Source organism: Alligator mississippiensis, chromosome 3 (genome assembly GCF_030867095.1).
Source record: "Alligator mississippiensis isolate rAllMis1 chromosome 3, rAllMis1, whole genome shotgun sequence".
NCBI lineage: Eukaryota > Metazoa > Chordata > Crocodylia > Alligatoridae > Alligator > Alligator mississippiensis.
In genome coordinates this window covers 257,154,963-257,180,400 of record NC_081826.1, presented here as the reverse complement: position 1 = coordinate 257,180,400, position 25,438 = coordinate 257,154,963, and the positions used below count along the sequence as shown (strand labels likewise).

Genomic DNA, 25,438 nt, shown 5'->3' with positions numbered 1-25,438 from the left:
CAGGCATGGCTTGCTCCAGGTGGAAGGAGGCAAGTGGCAGCAGGGCATAGGCCCCACTCCCAGCACTGCTGCACCCACATCCTGCGTCCTCTGCATCGGCTGGCAAGCGGCACACCCCTTTCCCCCCATTCTGGCTGGGCAAACAGCAGAGCAGAGCCCCCACAGCTTCCCCCTCCAGGGCAGAGACAGGCACAGCTGGAGGAGCCATGGGAGAAGCCCCCATGTCTGTGCTGTCTGGCTACATCCTCTGCCTGGCCTCAGCCTCCCAGCTCTTAAAAGAAAAAAAGCAAAAAAAGCCCTGCATTCATCTACTGGAGGAGTGGCAATTGGGATCTCAGGGCTCTTGTGGCAGAGCCCCTGCCACACAGTGCAGGGTAGTGGGGGGCAGCAGAGATTGCCCCCCCCGACCTGGCACCTGTGCAGCATGTGCCCCATGGCATGGGTATAACGCGGTTTGGCAGGGTGCCGCACACTGTCTGGGAGCTGGGGTGGCTCCACCTGTCAGCTGGAGCTCCTGGTCTGATTCCCCAGCTCTATGATCATTCCCCCAGCTCTTCCCATGGGGCGCAGCCCCCAGATCTGTGCAAGGTGTTTCAGCAAGCTGCTGCTGCCGGTTGGGGAAATAGCCCACAGCTGCCACCATCCACAGCGGGCAGTGGCAGCCTGCTGTCATCCCGCATCATCTGGGGGTCCGCACCCCCAGGAGGAGCTGGGGGAAGCCATCAGAGAGCTGGGGGAAAGATCAGGGAGCTGGAGGATCGAACCAGGAACTGGGGGAATGTTCAGGGACCTGAACATTCTCCCAGCTCCTAGTTCAATTCCCCAGCCCCCAGTTTGATTCGCCTAGGAGCTGGGGTGGCTCCACGTGTCAGCCGGAGCCCGGCGACACTCAGCCCTAGCTCCCAGATGGCTCAGCAGGGCACTGCGTGCTGCACTGCATCTGTGCCATGGGGCAGCTGCCAGGTGGGGGACAGGGGTGGTGATCCCCACGCTTCACGGGGGAGCTCTGCCACAAGCACCAAGAGGCCCTAATTGCTGCTTTTGCAACTGGTGAGTGTGGGGCTTCTGGGTTCGCTGCCGAGCATGCAGGGGACCCCCCGCGCTCCTGTGGGATGCTTCATCCACCCCACCATCGCAGTGTTCACAAGCAGCACTTGGTACCTCGAGGTGTGTAAAAAAACAAACAAAAAAACAAACAAAAACATTTAAAGCTGTGTCTCTGGCCGAATCACTGATTCTTCAAATCGGCATCAATTTTTCAGATTCGGATTCAGCCAAATCAAATCGGGACAGCGATCCAAATCAACGAAGCTAATCACTGTCCCTGATTCGGGCTGAATCCAAATCTGAATCGAATATGGCCCGTTTCGCACACCCCTAATGTATATGTATAGTGTGTGTATAATATGCACCGTTAATTTGGGATGTGAATGATGCTGTTTGCTGCTGTGTAGGATAGGTATGGAAATTCACCATGCCTTTTATAAGTATAGTTAAGTTATTTTACAGGTCATTTACAACATGTAGCACAGGGTACCAAGAACGAGTTTAAAATTGGACATTTGCCAAAGATGCTGTCACTAGACTAGATAAAGAGAAAAGTAGGAAGAACTTGTCATTTTAATAAACTTTCCAAAACTAGTGTGTTCCTGATTGTTAAGGTTATTGGTAAGACCTTTGACATTGATGTCAAAAGCATTGGATACCTGTGAATATTTAATGGATGTTTGCACTTCTTTCCAATTTCTGATGCCAGACAGTTTGAATATTAAGGCAATTAATCTGCCAAGGATGATGTTTCAGGCACAAATCTCTCAAAGAAGGACAGATATTAATATTGGGAAGATACAATGTACAATTTATAGGGACTGTTAAGTTGCAAATTTCACTTTGTCATAAATAAGCAGCTTGCTGAAGTTGGGGGTTGTATATGGGAAGAATGTGTCTCTAGTGCCTGAAGGCAGTTTCAGTTTTCACTGATCAGAGGGTGTGACTGAAAATGGTAGAAAGAATAAAGCTGTTGAATGGAGAATGCCTCTTGCACATGGCCAAGAAGACAATGGTGACCTTACCAGGCTGCCTAATTGAATGGAGTGGCAAAAGACATTGCAGAGACTCAGGGAAAAAGCAGCAGTTAGACTTGGCAGCAGGAGCAAATGTGCTGGAACAGGCCTCTACAGATTAAATATAAAATCATTTTTATTATGCTAAAAGTCATGGATATCTGACAAAAGGATTTTTTTATCTTGTCCTTGTTAGTCATCAATTTAGACAGAATAAGGTATCATTAAAAAAAGAAAAGAAAAGATGAATGTAGCTTGGACACATCTGTTCCTATCTTCAGCTGCTTATTTGGAGAAAAAGGGTCGAAATCTTATTTTCCTCTAATCTGGGCAAGGTATTGGATGACACTTGACTGTTGCAATTATTTCATTAACGTTACAAGTGGAAGAGGTCTCTGAAAGTGGTGCATTACATACAAAGAACTTGTGTATCGCTATTGTTACAGTAAGTACACGTTGCTACATTTGACCAGATACATTGCTAAATTATCCAAATTTACAAAGAATTAACTAAAAATGCAACTGATAACATAGTGTAAAGAAAGTAAAACTTCTTATATACTTCAATTGCTTCTCAAAATTAGCTTTCCTTACTTCTCTGTTGCCATGTTAACTGATCAACCAAACCCTTTACCCTTTTTAAAAAGATCAGTACTTTGAAAGATAAATTGCAATATGCAAAATTGCTACTAGCACAGATTGTTTATTTAGGTCAGTAAGTATCTTTATTACCAAAACCTTACCAATATTTTAGAAAGGTTTCGACTCCATCTGTAGCACATAGTACATAAAGTAGCTGATGGTCTTCCATTGTTGAATACAGGTAACATTTTAGGCTGAAGTTTGATTTGATTTGATTTTTACACTTTTTTTTAAGCATGTTAAAATAACTAGACAAAAGCAGAGATGTATTGCAACAACAGGTAAAACACCAAAGTAGATTTTAAAAATTACTACAGATTAGTGTCAGAAAAATTAAAGAAGGCCTGATTGAAGAAAAGGCAACTAACTCTTACCTTATCTAGTCTGACAGGTTAGAAAACTATAAAACTGGTGGCTCATTGGTTTTTTAGTCCATTTTCTGTTTCATGTGATTGGTTTGAAAGTAGGTTAAAGACTTCTAAACTTCTTTCAAGGTGGTCGCATTCATTCTCTACAGTGATAGGTCTGGTGTAGATACTGTAGAAAGAACGGTGTCTTTTAATTCCTCTGTACCTTTGTTCTTACTGTTGGTAAAATGAGCAAGGACATTTTGGGTGTAACTTAGGCTCTAAACAGTTAAAAATTCAACCTCTTCAGGCAGGAAAGGAAGTGATGTGAAAAATGCATGTAAATCTGTCTGATTGTCTGAATAGTTATAGCACACATTATATGAAGTCAGTATATGTACCTACACTTGATATAGAAAGAGGCTTTTGGCCCATGTCAGCAATGTCACTAAGCACCTTCTCCCCCTACATTGTTAAAAGGACACAGAACAGCTGAAATATTCCTGACATTGAGTTATGACCATGACACTCTTGTCATTAACACTGTATTTTTTTTTAATTCTCTGTTTTTGTTGTTGGTGTTCCTGGGCTGGTTTGAGAGGTTAGACGCTAGCCAGTTTTCATTGGCTGGAGGAATTGTTATTGGAATGGCTGACAGCTGTCTGCCAGGCTGTCTGCACAGCCTTCCTGTGCGCTCTGCTGTTCAGCTTCGCAGCACTATTGTTCATATTGAGCCTTTTTCTTAAAATCTTTCCCATCTGTATCCTGATATGGTAAACCACTTAAATTAGCTCCAGATTGTTCTTTTTATGCTGTGTGGGATAAGTGACAAAATACAGTTACAGCAGTTTACCTCAAGTAAACTATGAGAAATTGGGTACAAGGTATTTACAACAAAAAACATAGCTCCCAGACAAAGCCATGAAGCACTATTATGTACAGATTAGATCACTTGTCTCTGTCATTTATACATGGCTTTAAAGTTTTGGGAGCCCCATATCCTTGGAAGAAGGTAGTATTATAAAGGAACAGTAATGTTAGACCAAAGCAACCTTTCCTATAAAATAGGAAACAGAAGAAAATTGACACAATGTTCCTGTATGGTTGAAAGCCTTGTCCTGAGTCCTTGCACATATCTTGTTTTGCTGAAGTTAGGGAAAGCCTTTATACATAAAAATGATCTATAGTAGTTAGGCTTGAAGCTGGTTCAGGTTGCCTCTGGTTCTCACATGTGTTAACATTTTGATAGTCCTTTCTTACCTTACAGCTGTGATTTGAAAGTAGAAAACCAGTAGGTTTCAGTCACTGATGCAGTCATTTCCGATACAGCTGGAAGTATAAATGCATAATGGACTTGGCTTCTTGATGTCAATACACAGCATCTGTGTAAGTGTAGTAACAGTGGCCTTACTTCCTTTTTTACTCATATGAAGGTGCTATAAATATACACTCTAATTAAACCTTTAATATTTTTAGATAACACAAGTAGGTTTTGTTCTAAAATGATCATGCTGCTTCCATAACCATAGGAAGAAGTCCATGTGTAACGTTCAAAATAAACTTCCGAATGCCTTTACTGAATAAAAGCATCTAAAAGGTGCCAGCAGACAGGCAGGTTCTGGCAGTGAAGAGTTTTGAGCCTTGAAATTCCATGCTCCCTAGAGCTGACACATGAGTTCTATCATTTATCAGTTCCATCCAGTCCTCGTTTTATCCAGTTTTTACAGCAAGCACTGTTTCTGAGAGAGAGGAGGCTGTTTAAAAATTTATCTTGAATTTAACTTTAAGTAAAAGAACCTTATTTATTTATGTGTTTATTTATTGTCATTTGGGAGGTAGGGGTGAGGAGGAACCAACAGATGCCAGAGTCTCTTCTCAGTTGTTTTCTTTTTAATGAAGTAAAACAACCTTAGTTTCACTTCTGCCTTAACAAAGAAAATGAATCTATTAATCCCAAACCCAGAAATTGGAACCAGCACCATGAATTATTGCTAAACATATTTTCCCCCTGAACATTGTGTGCACATATTTCATGCTGGATTACATGCAGCTGATGGCGTGAGTGCGTCACTAGCTCAGTCTCTGGAAGAGCAGAAACACAAAAGAATCGCATTTTTCATTGTTTTGAAGATATTTTTTATTTGAGCCTGCATCTAAACGTTTAAATGATCCTGAGAAAACACAACTGTATACTCACTCTTTAACTACTGCATCGCTTTAAACAAACTCTTCAAACAGAATTTGGCACGGTTTCCATATCAGACAGATGTGTGCAGGATCAGTTTACCACAGAGGCCCATGATGAGAAATTCCAGAGGTTGGGAGTTATTTTTTTCACTCAACTTCAGAAAAATTGAGCATTTTTTAAACCCCAGACGGCTGCAATGTGGTACACAGGTGAAAAAAGAGTGAGTGAGTGTGCTGGCTTTTTGAATGCCAGTATAGGGTAGGACTTCCTTGACAACTGTTAAGTCCCTTTTTTAAATAGGTTATTATTACTTTCAAATGTTGTATGTGAGTGGCTATCCCTTACTCTGTAAATAGTTATATATGTGAACATATGAAATAATGGCAGGCAAAAAAGTCAACTTTAGGCACTGATGTTGGGTGCCAAAGTGTGGATTTAAGTGCCTAGTGTTAGGTGCCCACATTGTTAAATTTTGGCCGTATTGTGTTTAGCCTTATTTTTCTCCCTTTTTTCAAAATATTTAACATGTTTTCTCTTTAAAAGAGTAAGTTGTTAGTATTGTTTTACTTCTTGTCAGAAGTTAATTATTCAAAATGGGTGTACCTAGCGCACAGATGGTACAAAGTGATGCACATAGATATATCTTGATATATAGTATCTAGTATGCTGTTTGCTTCAAAGGGTTTGCAAAGGCTGAATGGAAAAACTGGAGCTGTAATTATTTAGAAATAAAATTGAATACATTCTTGGACTGATCCTTAAGAATATCACTTTGAGGAGAGTGTCTGTTATGATAAAAAATATAATAGGGCTGTAAGGAGGAAAGAAAGGAGGAAAGCAAGAAGAATATATTCCTGAGAGGCTGGACAGTCAAAAGGCAGGGAAGGAAAGGAGAAAGTGCTGCCTACAAATGAAAGCTGGCAACTAAAATAAAATTGTAGCAATCTAATTTACTCATATAAAGTTTAAGACCAAATATGTCACACATGCTGTGTATTTTGTTAGAATTGTGGGGAAAATGGGGCTAGAAGAGACTTCTAGAGGTCATGTAGTCTAACCCTGTGCTTAAGACATCCCCATCTAAACCATCTTAGACAATTTGGTCTCATCTCTTCTTACAAACTTTCAAAGTTGAAGATTTCATGACCTCTTTAAGTAGCCTGTTCCCATGCTTAAGCCAGTGGTTCTCATCCTTTTTTAGACTCAAGGCATTCCTCATTAGACCTTTGGAGCATGCAAACTTCAGCTTTCACCCTTTTTTCCGACTATGGAAAATAATAGAAAAATTCTACTGTTGCAAAGAACACAAAAATACCAAAACAGGTCAGAATGTTTTTTACATTATGGATTCTTAGGGATGTGATCACCATTTTGCCCACCCCTGGCCTAGCTCCTGATGCTCACCCCTGATATATTTGTAAGCTGCCACCAAATCCCTCTGAAGTCTTCTCTTTTCTAGGCTGAACAGTCTCATAATCTGTGAGCCTTTCCTCATATGGCTTGCTCCTCAAGCCTCTAATCCAGGGCTGTCCAACCTTTTTGAATGTGGGGCCGGGTCATTAACTTTTTATCACCCAGTAGGCCAGTGAGCCATATTCAAAGACCTCACAGGAAGCGGTATCACATCAGGAAGTGATGTCACATGACCTTTGACACCAATGAAGTTGCAGGAAGTGGCAATGAAATGGGTCTGGAAATATGGTTTAAAATCCAAAATAAAAACAATATAAAAGCAACAATGAAATAATACCAAACACTTGACTAAAATAAACACTTTCACTTCTACTCACTTCTCAATGAATGAAAGAAGCATAATGCAAGTCGACAGATCAAATGTGGAAAAGATATCAGCCAGAGTGGAAACTAATCAAAGCAACAAAATATGGACATTTTTGAGAATAATCTTCAAGAAGATTTACTTTTATTGAATTAATAACTTTTTAGTAACATCTTTAACAAGTACTAACAAGTTGAACCCCTAACCCCCGACAAAGAGAAACAGAAGCAAACACAATCCAAACACTGGACAGTATTTTTACAAAGATTTTTACCTGTTCCAAATTTATGTTGGAACCCAGCTCATCCATGCTCTATTTTTGAGCATATTGTTCAGTCTTAAATAAGCATACAGCACAGCTGTGGGGGGCTCAGCCACAGCTTTCCCTCCCTGGTTCAGCCCAGCCAGCCCATCCCATCCCCTATCAAGTGGTGGCTTCCCCACGTGCTACTGCACTTTCCCCCTGCATGCGCCAGCTGGTCCCAAAAGGCAGGAGACTCCGCCACCGCTTCTGCTGGCCAGTGCCGACCCAGCCGGGTGTCCCCAGCAGCACGTGGGAAGCCAGCTTCAGCCGCATGCTGCCCCAGATGGGATGGTCCCAGGCAGGTAGGCACCGGCCAGGAAAAGCAGCATGCAGCTGAAGCTGGCTTCCCACGTGCTGCAGGGGACAGGAGGAGGCTGGCCAGCAAAAGCTGTGGTGGAGCCATGTGCCGCTCGGAACTGACCAGTGCAGGCGAGGGGAAAATGCAGGTGATCCCCTGCTGCTCTGGCTGGCCTCGTCCTGTCCCAAGCAGCACACGGCTCCGCTGCCACTTCTGCTGGCTGGTGCAGACCCGGCTGGGCTCCTCCCATCCCCAGCAGCATGTGGGAAGCCATCTTCAGCTGCATGCCACTTTTCTTGGCCTGTGCTGACCCGGCTGGGTCCATCCCATTTGGAGCAGCATGCGACTGAAGCTGGCTTCCCACAAGCTGCTGGGGACAGGAGGAGCCTGGCTGGGTCTGCACTGACCAGCAGAAGCGGCAGCAGAGCTGTGTGCCTCTAAGGATGGGACAAGCCCGGCTGGAGCAGCAGGGGCTCAGCTGCATTTTCCCCCTACCTGCGCCGGTCAGTCCCAAGCAGCACACGGCTCTGCCACCGCCTCTGCTGGCCGGTGCCGACCTGGCCGGCCTCCTCCCGTCCCCAGCAGCACGTGGGAATCCGGCTGCAGCTGCATGCTGCTCTGGATGGGACAGACCCACCCGGGTCGGCACCAGCCAGCAGAGGCAGTGGCAGAGCCATGTGCTGCTCGGGACTGACCAGCGCAGGTAGGGGGAAAATGCAGCTGAGCCCCTGCTGCTCCAGCTGGGCTCATCCTGTCCCAAGCAGCACATGGCTACTCCTCTTCTCACACGCAACATGTCAGCAACGTCAAGCTGACGCGGTGCGTGTGGGAACCTTGTCCCTTCCCCAGCCCTTCAGCAGCCATTAGGAAGCTGCTGAGGGAGGGACAAGGGGTGGGAACGAAAGTAAGCAGTGTTTACTTTCATTTCCCGTCGCAGCACCTCAGGCCTTAGAAAATGCCTTGGCGGGCCGTATGTTGGATAAGCCTGCTCTAATCATATGAATGGCTCTTCTCTGGGCTCTCTCAAGCTTCTCCACATCCGTCTTGAAATGTGGCTCCCAGAACTGGACACAGTACTCCAGTTAAGGCCTCACCAATGCCGAGGAGATTGGGAGAATAACTTCCTTAGTTTTGCTTGAGATGCATCGGTTAATGCATGCCTGTATATTGTTTGCTCTGCTAACTGTAGCATCACACTGGTGGATCATATTCATTTTGTGGTCAGTTATGACCCCCAGGTCTCTTTTGGATGTGATGCTAGCACCACTGAGCCTGTAAGTTTGTTGTAGATTTTTCCTCTCCAGATGGAGCACTTTACACTTCTCAGTGTTGAACTTATCTGGTTCTGGTCCGCTCATCTAACTAATCTGTCTAGATCTGCCTGGATCATCAACCTGCCCTGATGTGTGGCCATGCTTCCCCACAGCTTTGTATCATCGGTGAACTTTGCCAGTGTGTTTTTCATCCCCCACATCTAGATCATTGATGAAGATGTTGAAAAGCACTGGTCCAAGTATTGAACCCTGGGGGACCCCACTGGCTACCTTCCACCAGCTTAACACAGAACTGTCTACGGGTCTGACCCTGCAGCCAATTTCCCACCCATCTAATTGTTGAATTGTTGAGCCCATAGTCCTCTAGTTTTAACCTTGAGAGTGTCATGGGACACCAAGTCAAAGACCTTCCTAAAGTCCAAGTAAACGATGTCAACCTCATCTCCCTTGTCCAGGTGGTGAGTAACTTGGTTGTAGAAGAAGATGAGGTTACCTGCAACAAAACTGTGCTGGCTGTCATTCAGAATTTTGTCTTCTGCTAGCTGATCGCATACGGACTCCTTGAAAAAAATTTTGAGGGTTTTTCCTGGGATTGAAGTTAGGCTGATCAGCCTGTAGTTCCCTGGGTCCTCTCCTCCCCTTCTTGAAGATGGGCACAACATTGGCCCTCTTCCAGTCTTCTGGGATCTCTCCTGAGCACCATGAATTCTCAAAAGGGCCTTCAAAGGGCCATGGAAGTGGCTCCCAGGAGCATCTGTGTCTGAGCTTCTGTGTTATCAGTTAAGTGGTTAACTAATATAATTACAGGAGGTTGAACAGGTAATTTTTTAAACAATATTTGCATCCCTATGGATTCCTACTTGAAATCTTCGCATTTACTCTGTGAATCATGTGTAGGTGTCTGTACACCTGACAGTGCTAATATTGCACAGCAACCAAGGTCTCATAGCATTCCAAGTAGCTGTGGCACCATGGTTGAGAATCACTAACTTAAGCACCTTCATAATGAAAAAGTACTTCCTGAAATCCAATATAAGTTTCCCTAGCCTCAATGCAAGTCCATTATTCTTTCTCCAGTCCCCTCCCTCCATGGAGAATAGTCTATCATCATCTTCTGTATAACCAACCTTCAAGTTTTTGAAAACTGTTATCAGTTCCCTCTTCCCAAGTCTTCTCTTCTCTAGACTAAATAAATCCTAGACTTCTAATTATTTTGTTGCTCTCCACTGGACCCTTTCCAATCTATCTATCTTACTTGAAATGCAGTGCCCAAAACTGGACATAGTACTCCAACAAGCCTCACTGGTGCTGAATAGAGTAGAAGAATCACTTCCCTTGACTTACAGATGTCATGCTTGTTAATATAACCCTGTATATTATTTGGGGATTTTTTTTGCAACAGGAGCATGCTTTTGACTCATATTCAGCTTATGCCCCCCACCGTCAAATTTTTTCTTCAGTACTGCAGCTTAGCCATTCATTCCCTAATTTGTATTTGTGAACGTAATTTTTCCATCTCAAGTACAAGACTACCCTTGTCCTTAATGAATTTCATCCTATTTAGTTTAAGAGCATTTTTCCAGTCTATCAAGCTCATTCTAAATCCTACCATCCAGAGTGTCTGTCTGTAACTCCACCAAGCTTGGTGTCATCTGCATATTTGTTAAGCATGCACTCAAGTCCCATCCTCCAAATCATTAATAAAAATATTAAACAGTACTGGACCCAGGACAGACCCCTAAGGAGTCTGATTTTTTTGTTTTGTTTTTCCTTTTTTAAAAAAAATTGAGCAATAGTTCATTGTTGTTGAAGTCAAAGCAACATTCTAGCCTCCACTGAGAGAAAATAATGTCTTTATCATAGCATGTTCAATTGAAACAGCCCCCTTAGAAGTGCCTGCCAGGTACAAACTGTGACTAGCAGGGGACATAGTAGATTTGGGCAAATATTACAGCCTGAAAATTAGTTGTCAATTCAATTCAACTTAAGTATTCTCTTGTGTAATATTTCCACCTATGAATAACTAAAGAAAGTATAAAAACCTCTCAAGCTTCTCAAATTCTTGCTTCCTCAGTCTGGACATGTTGATTAAGTGACGGTCCAGGTATTACATTTTTTTAAATTTACTATCTTACTTTTCTTCAAAGAGAAGCCATGCTGACCAAGCTGCTTATTAGCGATAGGTCTCCCCTGCTGTTACATATATATGCTGTACTAACCAGAATGTTTAACATCTGGCAACTCTTGAGAAATGAGTTTGGTGGAAACAAAATTGCCTGCCTGTTCTGTCTTGCTTTTTAATTCTGCTAAGAACTCCACAAACATCTTTGACTGTTTACAAATAATAGGCTGCTTCAGATGCAAGTATCTCATGTATGTAAACTGGATATTAATTACAAGAATAGATACTTATTAGGAGAGACTATGTTTGGCTTGCTGTCTTGAATGAGCATTCAAGATTTGTGGGATTATGCTTGAACTGAGAAAAAAAAGATTTCCCCTCCCTTGATTCTGAAAATTCAGTAAAATAAAATGAACCCCCCCGCCCCATAGTTTCAAATAGAGAACTTAGGTCATGTTATGTTTTCCTACCCTCGCTATTTCCTGCAGAGTGTAAAATCAGAGGGGATTAAAACCACTGCCTGTGTCCATATTCTCTTGGGAAAAGATAATAAGGATTTGCTACATGACCAGTTCAGTTCATGAAACCTGCTACTTGTGAACAGAGTTTCTTGGGCTCTATGATTAGGAGAAAAATGATAGGATCTGCAAGAGACATAGCTGAGGAAGAGTTCTTTTTTCTCTAACAGTGCAAAAGATTCCCACAGCATTATGGTGACACTGTCAGAATTAATTTTTACTAACTCTCCCCTTGACACGCTTGAAAGGCACCTGACAGGGCTTGAGGATAGGGAGAGAACAGGAGACAGCCATGCTGTTTTGGAAGACAGGAGTCTCAGGATGTACAGTCTGCAGAAAGTGTGGTTCTTCAAGCATGCTGCAGAATCTGCCAGGAAATTACAGGGACCTTAATCAGAATCGCAGCTGGTCGCATGGGTAGCCAAAATCTCTGCCCTGCTTTTTGCCCTTATGGCTAGGGACAGACATTACACATAAACTAATTTAAGTGATCAGAAACTGGTTTAAACCTGTAACAGAACAGTTGTTCAGTGCACATAAATCAGTTTGAAAATGGCTGAAACTGGTTTGAGATAAGCCTGGTTGAATGTAGTATCGGACTTAACTGATTTAGGTCAAACCAGTTTATGCAATGTCTGTCCTTGACCCCTTGCTAGTTTAAGTTGAACCAGATTCCCCCAACATCTGGCACACTCTCTGGACTGGGCAGGGCTCTCTGCTCCATGGCAGAGCTGGCCCCTCCCCTCTGCATCCTGGATGCAGCTTGGCAGAGACTGCAGGCATTTGCCTGGCTTCCCTCTGCTCCTCGCTTCCCCTCCCCACTCCCTGTTAAGCAGGGATTCCCCATCCCCTCTGCCTTACATAGAAACCTCTCAGCATTGGCTACAGTCTGGGCTGTGGCAGATGGGACAAGGGAAGAATCAACAGGTAGCTGGTACTGTCCCCCTGTTTTTTTTTTTATGGGGTGATCAACACTGTTATCAATTCTTTTCCACAGGTCTGGACTGGCCATGCCCCGCTCAGCTCAGACTTGTGAAAGGGAAGGGAGGGCTGCTGTAGCTCCCCCTGCCTTCTAGCCTGAGCCATTGCAGACATGTGCCTGCATTTCTGGGATGTCTGTTCAGTTACAAACTGATTCAACCTAGCCATGTTAGACAAACCTGCAATATTGAATCAATTCAGGCTCAGGCTTTTTGAAAGTCTGTCCTTAGCGTAACATAGCAATCCCCTGTCCATTGTCTCTGAGACCCTTGTAATGTAGCTCAGGGCTACAGGAAGTTAAACATTCCCCTGAAGCTGACAAGGAAAGTGATGTGCTTCAGACACCATCATACTTTACTTGCTTAGTATTGTTTTCCATGAACTAGGAAAAGTTGGCTACCACTGAGTAGGACTGCAAAAGGTTAAACAATTAATTGTTTACTGGTTAATTGTTTAACTAGTAAGTGCAGGGATGACCAGTTAGTTTACTGGTTATTCTTTAGCTGAAGGCGGGGGTAGTCTGGCAGGAAAGTGGGAAAAGGCTCTGTGCAGTGCTGCATGGTGCCTCGGCAGGAATCAAAAGGCAGCAGGACAGGCAGGAGGGAGGAGCAAAGGGGAGAGGAGGGGAGGGGAGGGGGAAGGGCAAAGGTACATAGTACCCATCGCCTAAGAGGAAAATAGATCAATTAGCTGCTTGTTCACAGGTGCTCCCTTCTTCTCAGTGCAAGGTCACCTGGTCTGTGTTGTTTCACTGGGCTTGCTTCTTCCCCACCTCCCCCTAGTCTAAGGGCTCAGGATCCGGGAGCGGTTCCTAGCAGCAGCTGTGTCTGAGCTGGTGTGTTATCGGTTAATTGTTTAACCAATATAATTAGAGGAGGTTAAATAAATATTTTTTAAACAATATTTACATCCCTGTTCCTGAGGTAGGAACAACTTGGTGACATCAAGGTTATAGAAATGCCAGTGTAATTCTGTTGTTCCTGCCCAGGATTTTCTATGAGAACTCATGTTTTGGCACCTGGCTTTCTACCAGCCTTTAATTTTGTAATCTGGGCATGCAGAGAAGAGCTGACAGATGCAAATTTCTGTACGTTATGTTTTTGCTCCAAAAATCATTTTTGTACGATACTCAAATTTAAGTACTCAGATTTACTGTACTCTGCCTGCGTGGCACAGTTGAGGAGAGGGGAGTAAAGCTGTTTAGAAAAAATTCACAGCTGGCCTATTTCATAACCATAAGTCATTTTTGTACATGTTTGCAAGTAAGTAATTCCGTTAAATGAGAAGGTAGCTCTTGGAAGGGAAAATTGCTATTTGTGCTACAGCAATGAGAAATATTCACTCTATATCAGCTTTGCAGGTACTTTGTGAAAATATTCAAAAGACAAGGAGCCTGTTTGTGAATGTTTTTTGAAGCAAAAACTGGGTAGTCTCCCACAGCTTTAGGCAGACAGTTAATAGGATGGAGGTATCCTGTGGATACATGCATGTGGACGAAGCAAAATAAAGGGTTTGTACGCCTACTGGCCTCGTCAGTGTCACTGGAAATGAAATTGCTAAAAATGGCTAATTCTTTAAGATGCATTTGCGCTGCAATCTGTTGATCCTTAGTAAACATTAAAAATTACTCTAAACATATGCGCAGAAAACTCTAGACATATGCTCTGAACGTCCAAGTGGCATATAGATTTTTCTAGAAACACAGTACTTAAGAAAATGAACATTATTGTTTCAAACCTTTAGACCCCAGCTTTGTAAAACCTGGGATGTCTTTCACCCAGGCTCCTGCTTCTCAGAATGGAAGTTGATGTCTTCCCTAGGAATTGCTTCTTTATGACTGCTGGTCTGTTGCTGATACAACTAGTGTAGGTTCACCGTTTCACTGAAACCCCGCACAGCATGTTTTCCCCATAACTAGTGCTTTCAGTTTAGGAGAGTAAATCAAGTGTGGCCTAATGGGGGCTGTTAAAGCAGCATGCACATCTGCCCTCATTACTACTAGCTAAATGTTCTTGTGAAGTGAACTTTGGTTCATGAAAGCACTTATATATATCTTATTTAGTTAGTCTATAAAGGTGCATATCTACCTTGCCTTCTGACTGACTTAAGACTAATGTGGTTACCTCCAAATGTTCTTAACCTTACTGGGGTATGGGTTGTAGCCATGTTGGTCTCAGGACCATAGGCAGGCATGGTTCTTTGGGTGAATATAATATCTTTTATTAGAACAACTTAAATAGTTGGAAAAAAATTATAGCGAGTTTTCAGGTTTAAAAACACTTCATCGGGCTGAGGAAGTCTCGGCAGCTGGTGTGTGCTCTTCCTGAAGTTGGTCTAATAAAAGATATCATATTCACCCAAAGAACCTTATCTGCTTTGTCCTTACTGTATTTTTCCTCTACTTTTTGCCTAGAAGGAATGGCACGTCTTCCCAGTATCTCTGTAGCATATAACTGTTACATGTACCAAACTCTCTGATTGATATAGACCTCTGCACAGTGATTCAGACCTGTGCTACCTCGGGGCTAAATTCCTACAGTACACTCTGTGTTGAACTACCTTTGAAAAGCACCCGAAAAGCAACTGCTTTGTCTGTTTTGTCCCTTTTTTGTTCTTTACCCTGTATCTCTTATCTTTAATTCTTTTGTTGTTGATACCAGGCACAAATTCCATTATGGTACAGCCTGGCTAATGCTGGGTCAGCAGGGATGCTTCCCCTGCTGTTCTCTTTCATCTGGATAAAAAGTTCAATTAATATTGACCAGTGTGGATCAGAGCATTTATCTACTCTGTGTCCTATAATTTTATGCCTCCACATGAGTAGCACACAAGGCTAATGACACTAAAAAGTTATCCTGAAATGTACATAAACATTCACTTTGTGATAAATTTTGATTGTTATAATTGTCACCTCTTCCTTTGATAACATGAACACTTGCATAGTATTGTACTGGTGGAAATCTAGAATATCTGTTTACTACAAAATGTTTAGGTTATATTAAACTTAGAAAGCTTTACCATTAAATGTATATCCTACTGTCCATCAAAATAGGCATATTTTGTCAGAATTCTACACATTTGTAATTTCCATAACCTCCATCATTACTTTTTGCAGTGATGACTTTTGCTAACATATTACCAATCCTGATAACCAAAAGTCTCAAATATTTTAAAATCTCTCTCCTACCTTTTGGGTAGGAGATCACCTTTTGAATTAAAAACCAACCCAAGATCTACCCTACGCTACCACCCCCCACCCCCCGTGCTCCCTTGCAGGTCAGTCTGTGGGCAGAGAAGGGGGTCAGATCGAGGCAGAGGTAGAAAAAATTATTTGGGGGCTTGCTCCCCCCCAGCAGGTAAGTCTGTGGGGGAGGGGGGAGGGGAGGGGAAAGGGCCATTGGGGGGAGGGGGACAGATCGAGCCCCCAGCAGTGAGGGGGGGAGCAGGGCACACGTAGGAACAGGGGCTGGGGGGAGTGGGCCTGGCCAGGCTGGGTGGTGGGACAAGTGGAGGCCTGGGGTGCAGCAGTGCTGGAAGTGGGTGGGGGACTATGGTGAATTTTTGCGTGCCTGCAGCCCTGCTCCCAGCGTTCCAGCCTGGCCCAAGAGCTGTGTGGCTGAAGAGCCGCGCTAGGAAGAGCCTGACATTGCCCTGGCCCCAGTCCGCCCCTCCCCACCCCGTGTACAGATCTGGGGGCATGTGCCCTCCATGCCGTCCCAGGCTGCATGCCCCCACCCTTCCCCATGCCCCCTGGATGAGCTGCTTGCAGTTCTGTCCTGCATGCACCCTGGCTGTGCAGGGCCTGCCCCGCCTCACTTCCCTTTTCACTAGGGAAGGATCAGAGCCCGGGTGTCTCGTCCAGGTGTGCGAGGAGGCTCCTGCTGCATGCACCCTGGTGGAGGCCCAGGGGGCATATTCCCCCGCTCCATTTGTGCGTGGGGCTCAGGGCACCAAGCCCAGGGTGCAGCAGCAGCCGCCTCTGCCCCGTGCACGGATTGGGAGGGCACGTGGCCTCCAGACCTTCGCCAGGTTTCATGCAGTGCAGGAGCTCCCTGTTGCCTGGGCTCCGACCCACCCCTGGGACCCCACTTACCCCTGCCCCAGGTGCTCCCTCACCGCAGGGCGGCAGGGTACATATCACCCCACTCACTCGGCCCAGCCCTGTTGGCAGGGGGTGCAGCTCAGTTCGGCTATGTGTGACCTGCCACAATCCTGCTGCTCCCAGACTGCGTCCCAGCTGCTCTGCATGTGTGTCATGCTGCTCCTGATCCCAGAGCCTCTGACAGTCAATTTCAGTCTGGGCAGGGGCTGAGTGCTCCTGCTGTGGGAGATCATATTGAAAGCCTTGCTAAAATCAAGGTACACCACATCCACCGGTCTCTCCGTTTTCTGGAGAAAGAACTAAAGGGAATTGAAAAATGAGACGTAATATTCCTAGACTGATGAAGCACATGATTAAGAATGATAAAAAGATGATAAGTTGAATTAAAAAAATCAAGTGGCTGCCTATAATCCTAGCTTCCCGATTTTACCAATCTTGCCATTTTAAAGAGAGGAATCCCATCAAAGTAAAAAGAATCTAGTAGGCCTAAAAGAATGATCTGCAGTGCAGGGAGTACTGGCTGTACTAGGGGAAAAAGGATATTAACTGTCTTAAAAAGGACTTACTGAAAAACACACATAAAAAGTCCTCTCAGAGATGGACAGAGATGTCATTTAAAAACAAAAACAAAACCAAGAAATGGAATTACTACTATGTCTGCCAGCCCCCATCATGACTACCCTTCTTCTCTGCTGCATTCTTACTTTCGTCTTTTAAATCTCACTGTTTGGGCAAGAGTTGTATTGCTTTAGTGGATAGTTCAAAGCTTGTTATAGATGTTAGTGCCATCTAAATAAAATGCACACAATTACAAAAATCTGTATTCCTGTCTGAAAGAGCAGGAATTCCTGTCCTCTGCCCAACCTTTGTTTATTTCACTGTCTTTAATGTAACTGATTTGACATTTCACTGTAGGAGAGATATTATAAGGAGAAATGCCAAGTGCTGCACTTAGCATGGAACAATCCCACGCACTGATACAGACTGGGGACTGACTGACTAAGGAGCAGCTCTTCAGAAAAGGACCTGGGGGTTACAGTGGGCAATAAGATGAATATGAACCAAGTGTGCCCTTGTTGCAAAAAAGGCTAACTGCATACTGGACTGCATTAGTAGGAGTGTTGCCAGCAGATTGAAAGAAGTGACTATTCCACTCTACTCTGTGTCCAGTGTCCAGTTTTGCCCCCCACCCTCCTTTTTTCCCCCAACTACAGAAAGGATGTGGACAAATTGGAGAGAGTTCAGTAGGGGGTGACAAAAATGGTTAGGGGGCTGGGGCACGTGACTTATGAGGATAGGCTGAGGGAACTAAGTTTACTGAGTTTGGAGAAGAGAGAGCTGAGGGGGGATTTAATAGCAGCCTTCAGCTACCTGAATGGTGGTTCCAAAGAGGAGCTAGGCTGTTCTTAGTTGTGGAAGATGATGGAACAAGGAGCAACAATCTGAAGTTTCAGTGAGGAAAGTTTGGGTTAGATATTAGGAAAAACTTCCTTACGAGGAGGATAATGAAGTATTGGAACAGGTTACCCAGAGAGGTTGTGAAATCTCTATCCTTGGAGGTTTATAAGACCCAGCTATACAAATTATCCAGCTGGGTGTGGTCTGGCTTTGAGCAGAGGGTTGGATTAGATGACCTCCTGAGGTCCCTTCCAACCCAAAATTTCCATGATTCTGTGATTACTGAGAGATGCCATGCCAGTGAAATTTATGCAAAACTGGGTATTAAGTTGAAATTTAGAGGTAACAAGACTTAGGTTTATCTTCATCTCTAGTGTGCAGCTGCCTTAGAGCAGGGTGGCCAATCTGTGGCACAGGCAATGTCTGTGTGTGACATATGGCAGACTGGGGAGGGAACAAGCAGATAGGATAGGGAGCAGATAGGATAGGATAGTTAGCAGATAGGATAGGGAGCAGAAAGCAGAGCAGCAGATTGAGCAGGGACCACAGGGTAGGAAGAAGAAAGCAGAACAACAAATTGGGTAAGGAAAAGGGATCATATTGGTACTTGGGGAGGTTGCAGGGCTGTTTTGTGAAAGGCCTGCTGAAAAGGTTGGCCCCCCACTGTCCTAGGCTGTGAAGAGAAAAATGGTGGCATCAAAGTCTTTCTTCTACCTTTAAAGTACTCAGAGACTTTAAACTACCTTGCAGTTTAAAAGTAGAAGAAAGACTTTGAAATGGATCTGGAATAGGATAGTTGACTGGGACCAAATGGTACTTCAGTAAACTTGTTACTGCCACCTTGACTGCTCCAAAGAATGGAGATCTGAGACAGAGCAGTAGCTGGTGAGTTGCCACTGGGTCCCCACACTAATGGAAGTACCTTATAGGAAATGCACTAAAGGTTAGTCATCCAGGGTTGTCTTTGACCTACAGCTTTTGGAAACTGCTTTCTGGGTTGAACTAGAAGAGGGCTGTGTCTGAAATGGGCCAGAGAGGGAACTACAGATCTGCTTTCATACCAGTCCAGTGATCTCAGCACAGCGCAGATTCAGCTATTTTAGTATGTCAAGTGGTAATAGTGAGGGGATGCACAGCTGTTCCATCCCCTGCACATGGCTGCAAATGGGGATAGGATTTCCAATTTTAATGAATCAAAGCTGCCTTTAATTTCTTTTGGTATTCACCAGTAGCTATAGCCACAGCTAAGTTATCCTGACTGTAGTTTACAATAACTTCTTTGTGGGCTGGCAACGTTGTGCCTCCCCTGATAGAAGGATGCAATTTGGCTCCCTGCCACAGGCCAAAAATTCCCCCGGCAGTACCTAAGCTACCTATGCTTACCCTCTTGCAGATAACCAGCCCCTCTGAAGCAAGGGTAAGCACAGACATGAGAGAGCAGCAAGGAGGGGGATGATGTGGAGGGGATAGGTGGCTCAGTGCCGCCACATTATGCCCAATTCCTTGCATTGCCCTTAGCTGGGTTGAGCTATATCATGAGCAAGATCCAGGTTCCTTGCAGGCCAGAATCCTGAGTACTAATAATAGTTTCCATAGTGGTTCCCTCTGTGGCCTTGAGCTGATCTTTAAGGATCACATTTTGAGTGTGCTTTCAGGTTTGAAGTCTTTTGAATGTCTCAGGGTTTGGGATCCAGTATTAGAGACTACATTTAAAAAGATGTTTCTAAATCATCTACTTCAGGTTTCTCCCAGTTTTCATAAATGGAGGTGATATCCCTACCTTTGACAGGCTTTTGTGAGGAATAATTAGGTAATATTTTTAATAGACTTTGAAGATACAAAGCTTAAACACTTGGTATTATATGTATATTGAAATTATAAGAAATGTAATTAGTTATTAGATAGGTATTTAGCAGTATACAGTTGTTGCCTTACACACTTCTTATATTATGCACATGTTCTTCAAACAAGCACATTATTATATAATGTTTTATAAAATCCTTCCTTTTGCTTACCTGTATTTCAGATAATGGAGGACAGACACTGGCAGGTGGAAATAATTGGCCACTAAGAGGAAGAAAATGGACACTTTGGGAAGGAGGAGTAAGAGGTGTAGCTTTTGTTGCAAGCCCTTTACTGAAACTGAAGGGCGTAGAAAGTCATGAACTTATACACATTTCTGACTGGCTGCCAACACTTGTAAACCTTGCTGGAGGACATATAAATGGCACCAAACCCCTGGATGGCTTCGATGTTTGGAAAACTATCAGGTAACTCACGTCAAATAACTGAGTCAAACATCTGCACTGATGAATAATAGACTCATAGAAAAATAGGGCTGGAACAGGCCTTCAGAGGTCATCTATTTCAACCCCCTGTCTGAGGCAAGATCATCCCTATCCAAACCGTTCTGTACAAATCCATTGTCTAACCCAGGGGTTGGCAACCCCTGGCACACGTGCTGAGCATGGCACGAGAGGCCATTTTCCTCGGCACGCCACGGCCAGCCCCAGCTCTGGGTATCTGCTGCCAGCGACGGAGCCTGGGCTGCTCCCAGCAGGCATCTGGGAGGCTGCAAGCCCTGCTGCAAGCAGCCTGGGCTCCATGATTGGCACTGTCGCTGGTAGGTGTTGTAAGGCTTCAGTCCTTTTCGGGTCGGTGCCTTGTTCCCTAGTGACGTCAGGGTGAGACTGCACCCTGGGGCCACCTAGATGGTAATGGACGCTGCACCTACTCACCTGCCACGTCTTTGATGTCGATTGATGGGGAGGCAGTCCCTGTCGGTGGTCCCAAAAGGGGTCTTGACCCTGGTCTTTCTTCATGGGGCTCCAAACCTCTCCTTTACCCCAACCTTACCACATCCATGGCCTGGGAAGATACTGCTTCCTGCAATCTTCCTTGGAATGATCTCTTCTCATCCACACTACCCGCCTCTACCTGGGTCGGGTCCTTCCGGCCATCAATCTTTCCCAGGTAAATCCCTGGCCTCCGGGTCACCTTTCGGGCAAACTAAACCTGCCCTGGCCCGGGGTAACAGTAACTTAGAATAACTCTCAACAAAAAAAGAGGTATTCTACGTCTGCCGACGAGCAGCTAGGATGCTGGCTCCCATGATCCCTCTGACTAGGAGCTAATCACTCCTGTTCCCACCACATGGTGGTACTTGCCACTTCCCCATAGGGCTCCGATGCAGCTGCCGCCGGCTCCTCCCTCTTCACCGGGCTGCCTGTGGGGCTCAGCTGTTGCTTGTTGCCCCTCCCTGCCGCAGTACCTGAGTTCTCTGCCATTGTGGAGGCTCTGCTCGGACCGGTAATGGAGAACCAGTTTTCTAGCAACCCTTGGCTCTCAGAGCCTGGATTCCTTTCTCCATCAGCTGGGCTTCCCCTGCTGACGCTAGGACTTCCTTCCCCGCACTCGAGGCCACTGCTGCCCGGCTCCGCTGCCTGCGTCTCCCAGTCAGCATGCCACGCCTCTCCCTCCGCCCTGCTGACTCCTCTTCCAGCTGCTCTTTGAGCCGCCTGTGCTCCTCTAAGGCCCCACCCCTGGGGCGCCCCGATTTGCAGGCTCAGGCAGCTCTGAAACTGCCAAGACTGCATTGGCATTTCCCCGCAGCTGCCGCTTGTCTCTGCCCCTGTGGTAAGTACTGGGCCTCATCGGGAGGGATCCGGGGCCATGTTTTGGGGGCTTTTGCCTCTCTTCTCACAGGCAGCATCAGCTATTCTTCATCTACAGAGAGCCGGGGCTGGCTGCAGCTAGGAGGCTGCAAACAGCTACACCAGGCTCCGGAGCCCAGGCATCAGCTCTGTACCAGCGCATGCACGGTACGATGGGGGAGGGGCCTGAGGCAGCGCAACCCTGGTCTCTCCCCTGTTCCTGGCACAGAACTGGTGACTGGGCTCTAGAGCCTGACGCAGCTGTTTGTAGCCAGCCTGGGCTCTGGGCAGCTGCAGCAAGCAGTGGGCAGGCTGCAAGCAGCTACGCCAGGCACCACAACTCTGGCATCAGCTCCATGCTGGCGGCGACCACATGCACACCTTGGAGCAGACTGCACTGCCCTGCTTTCAAGACCTTTGTTAATTGCACTGTTGCTGTCCAGTGTGTTCACAATCCTTCTAAGTTGCATGGTGTGTGTAGACTTGCTCAAAAAGCCTCAATTCCAGCAGCCAAATCATTAATAAACATATTGAATAATATTTGGCCCAGGAGAGACCCCTGTTTGACTCCACTTGAAACCTCCTACCCTTCTGACATAGATCCATTTGTTAATTGCCTTTTGTTTCTGTCTATTGAGCCAGTTGTCTATTCATCTTACAGGATAGTAGCTTTGTCTAGCCCACATTTCTCCAATTTGTTTATGAGAAGGTCATGTGGGCCTTGTCAAAAGCCTGTCCAGATACACTGCATCCACTGCATTCCCTTCATCCGCCCAAGTAATTACTTTGTCAAAGAAGGAGATCAAGTTTGTTTGTTATGATTTATTCTTAATAAATCCATGCTGGCTGCTTGTGATGTGCATTTCCTCATCCAGATGCTTACAAATAGACTTCCTCATAATATGCTCCAATAACTTTCCAGGTATTGAGGTGAGGCTAATTGTTCTATAATTCCCTGGGATCTCCTTTTCTCCCTTTTTTAAAAGAGGGGCACTATGCTAGCCCTTTTCCAGTCCTCCTTTACCTTGCCCACAACTTCATAAATATTATTACCAAGGGTTCTGAGATCTCCTCTGCCAGTTACTTCAATACCCTGGGATGAAGTTCATCAGACCCTGCTGACTTGAATTCATTCAGACCCATTGAGAGCTCTCTGTTTCTTATATTAATTCATCTCTCAGTGTGTCCCCTTCCTTATCTAAATAATCTTGCTAAGACTTTTATCAGCAAGAACAGAGCTGATACTTCAGGGAAACAGGGTAAATGTTGTTCACTCTAAGTAAGATGAACAAACCAGTATGGTAAATAAAAGGAGAGGTTACTATATTTACCTTAATCCAAGACAACCCCAAATTTAAGAAGATGTCCCCTAAATATTAGATTCTGTACATGGAAATTTATAATTTTTTAATAATGTTCCATGTATAGAATTTAATTATTGGATTGTCGTCTTAAATTTGTCCACCCCGCTGTTGCAAGGGGCCAGGCATTGGGGAGGGGAGAGCAGGGGGTGTTGACCCTTGCCACCTGTCCCCACCACCACTTGGCTCCCTGCTGCCTGCCCCCTGCAGCCTTGGGCTTCCTTTCTGCCTCCCCCCCAAAATATCTGTTCCTTCCTTTCCCCTCCCTCCCAGAGCCTCTCTGCCTCCTTTTCCCCTCCCCCCTAAAGCCTCTGCTCCCTGCTTGCCCTGCCCCCCATCCCATACCCTGCTTGTCCTTGCTGTGGTCCCAGCAGGCTCCATCCCCACTGCAGCCTGGGGCACAGAGCACAGTTCCAGCCTGGCCCTGTAGCATCTGTGATGGCTCCATGACTGTTGGGCCCCAGGCTGGAGCAAGGATGGAGTCTGCCAGTGTCAGGGGTAGGGAGCAGAGTCTGTAGGGCAGGAGATGACGGGGAGAAGCTACAGAGGGGAGATTGCAGAGTGCAAAAGCTGTAGGGGGGCAGGCAGCAGCTGCAGCCCTGGCCCCAACTCTGGCTTGGGGTTAGGGCTGGAGCCAGAGCCATAGCAGCTGCCTGTGCCCCTACCACTTCATACTTGATTCCAAGATGACGGACTTTTTTCTCATGTTAAATAAGGGGAAAATGTGTCTTTGAATCGAGTCAATATGGTAAATGAACGGGGCATCATAAGTAGTCAATACTAGTCATGTTGCTTTCTTATCATGGTGATGTGATATAGTATAATAACATGAATAGGATAGAAGAGAGTAGGTAAGCCACAAATTTCTCAGAAGAGGTGAACAAACTACTGGAGGAAATGGTGGAGTTTCTGTGCGTGGATATTTTCACATCCAGACGTATAGCTTTCTAACAAATACTAAAAGCTTTAGTAAAACTGAAATTATTGAGCTCAGTGTAGGAGTAATTAAGTGAAAGTTAGTGACCTGTGATGCATGGGCTCATAGTCCTTTTTGGCTTTAACTTTTCTTGTGAGTCCTTCACTCTTCTAAAAAAAAAAAAAAAAAGATGGGGATCCATACAGCATGTGCTACTGAAAATAGGTTATGGAGTTCCTCCTTGGCAACTTTTGTAACTTTTGCAGGTGTAGTTGTTTGCCTGCTGAACATGATCTAAATTCTTTCATTCCTCCCTCTCTACTTTTGTAGGTTTGTGTAGCACCTAGCTGGCTATATTCCATTCCCTCTTTTCTTAGAATTTACAATATTTCAGTGTTTTAATATAGTTCCAAGTCATCTCAGGGGCACTTAGGATGCATGCTGTGGAGCAAAGGAAATAATGCTCAATTTAGCTAAGAGGCAGGACTTTCCAATTCCCACATGGTGACCATTGAAGATTTAATATTGGTTATATTCTTTGTGACTTAATGACATTTCAGTGTTGATTTATACTAATAATTTTGGTAAAAGCCTGTCAGCATTATGGGCAACTCCATGTGCAGGTACATTATCTCATTAAAGAGATTATAAAATATAAATGACATGGATGTCTTCCTATCAAATTGAGCTTGGTGTAACAAAAGCTGAGCTCCTTACCTTTTCATCAAATGCTTCCTTATTGCCCCTTTTTTCTGACTTTAACTCCAGTATTCTATCTTTTTCTCTCTACTTGAGGGTCATCCTTAGTAATTCCTCCTCTTCATGTATCAAGGCCTTCTCTAAAAACTGCTTTGTTGGTTTTGACCCCCAAAACACCCAGTGCTTTACTTTGTCATGACCAACAGTTTAATGACATAGCTGCACACCTAGTGCACAGGGGCAGCAGCTATTTCTGGTTGCCACTGCAATCACGCAGCTGCCAGCAGACTTTTAATTGCCCTTTCCTCCTCCCCTAGCCACCCAGGTCAGTGCCCGTGGCAGTGTACCCCAGGCACCACCCTTGCTACTGTACTGGTCAAGAGAGCAAAATGTTTTGTTCATCATCTGACCTTGTGAAGCTTTCCTTTCCTCTCTTTTGATACCCATGTTACCCTCTAACCGAGGTTCACTTTTTCAGATTTTCCATATTAGCAGAGGCAAATAAGTTAGCAAATAGTAATTCACGCTTACAAAAAACAAAGCCAAAATATACAGGTGTTTTGCGCATATGGGGTTTTCAGGATATTTTTCCCGTTCCTATCCATTAGTTTACAATCTCTTCAGGGGAGGGAATGTGTTCATTTTTTGCTTTGTATAGCACTAAGAGTGCTGGGGACATGTCATTTTTTTTAGTGCTCATAGACAGTTGAGATAAAACACAAAGACTTATATTAATAGTCTATATGGTATGACAGTAAGCAAATAGTTTGCAACACTACTTAATGAACATCATTA

The 25,438-nt window shown here is 44.7% G+C and overlaps 1 protein-coding gene across 2 annotated transcripts in view; it reads left to right on the top strand.

The window, feature by feature from the left end:
* Window positions 1-25,438, top strand: part of ARSB (arylsulfatase B) — a 158,290-nt gene that overhangs the window by 57,233 nt on the left and 75,619 nt on the right. For both annotated transcript variants that reach the window (XM_019481786.2, XM_059725113.1), the window contains exon 5: window positions 20,041-20,284. In XM_019481786.2, the coding sequence (XP_019337331.2) occupies window positions 20,041-20,284 (244 nt within the window). The remainder of the gene's footprint in view (window positions 1-20,040; window positions 20,285-25,438) is intronic.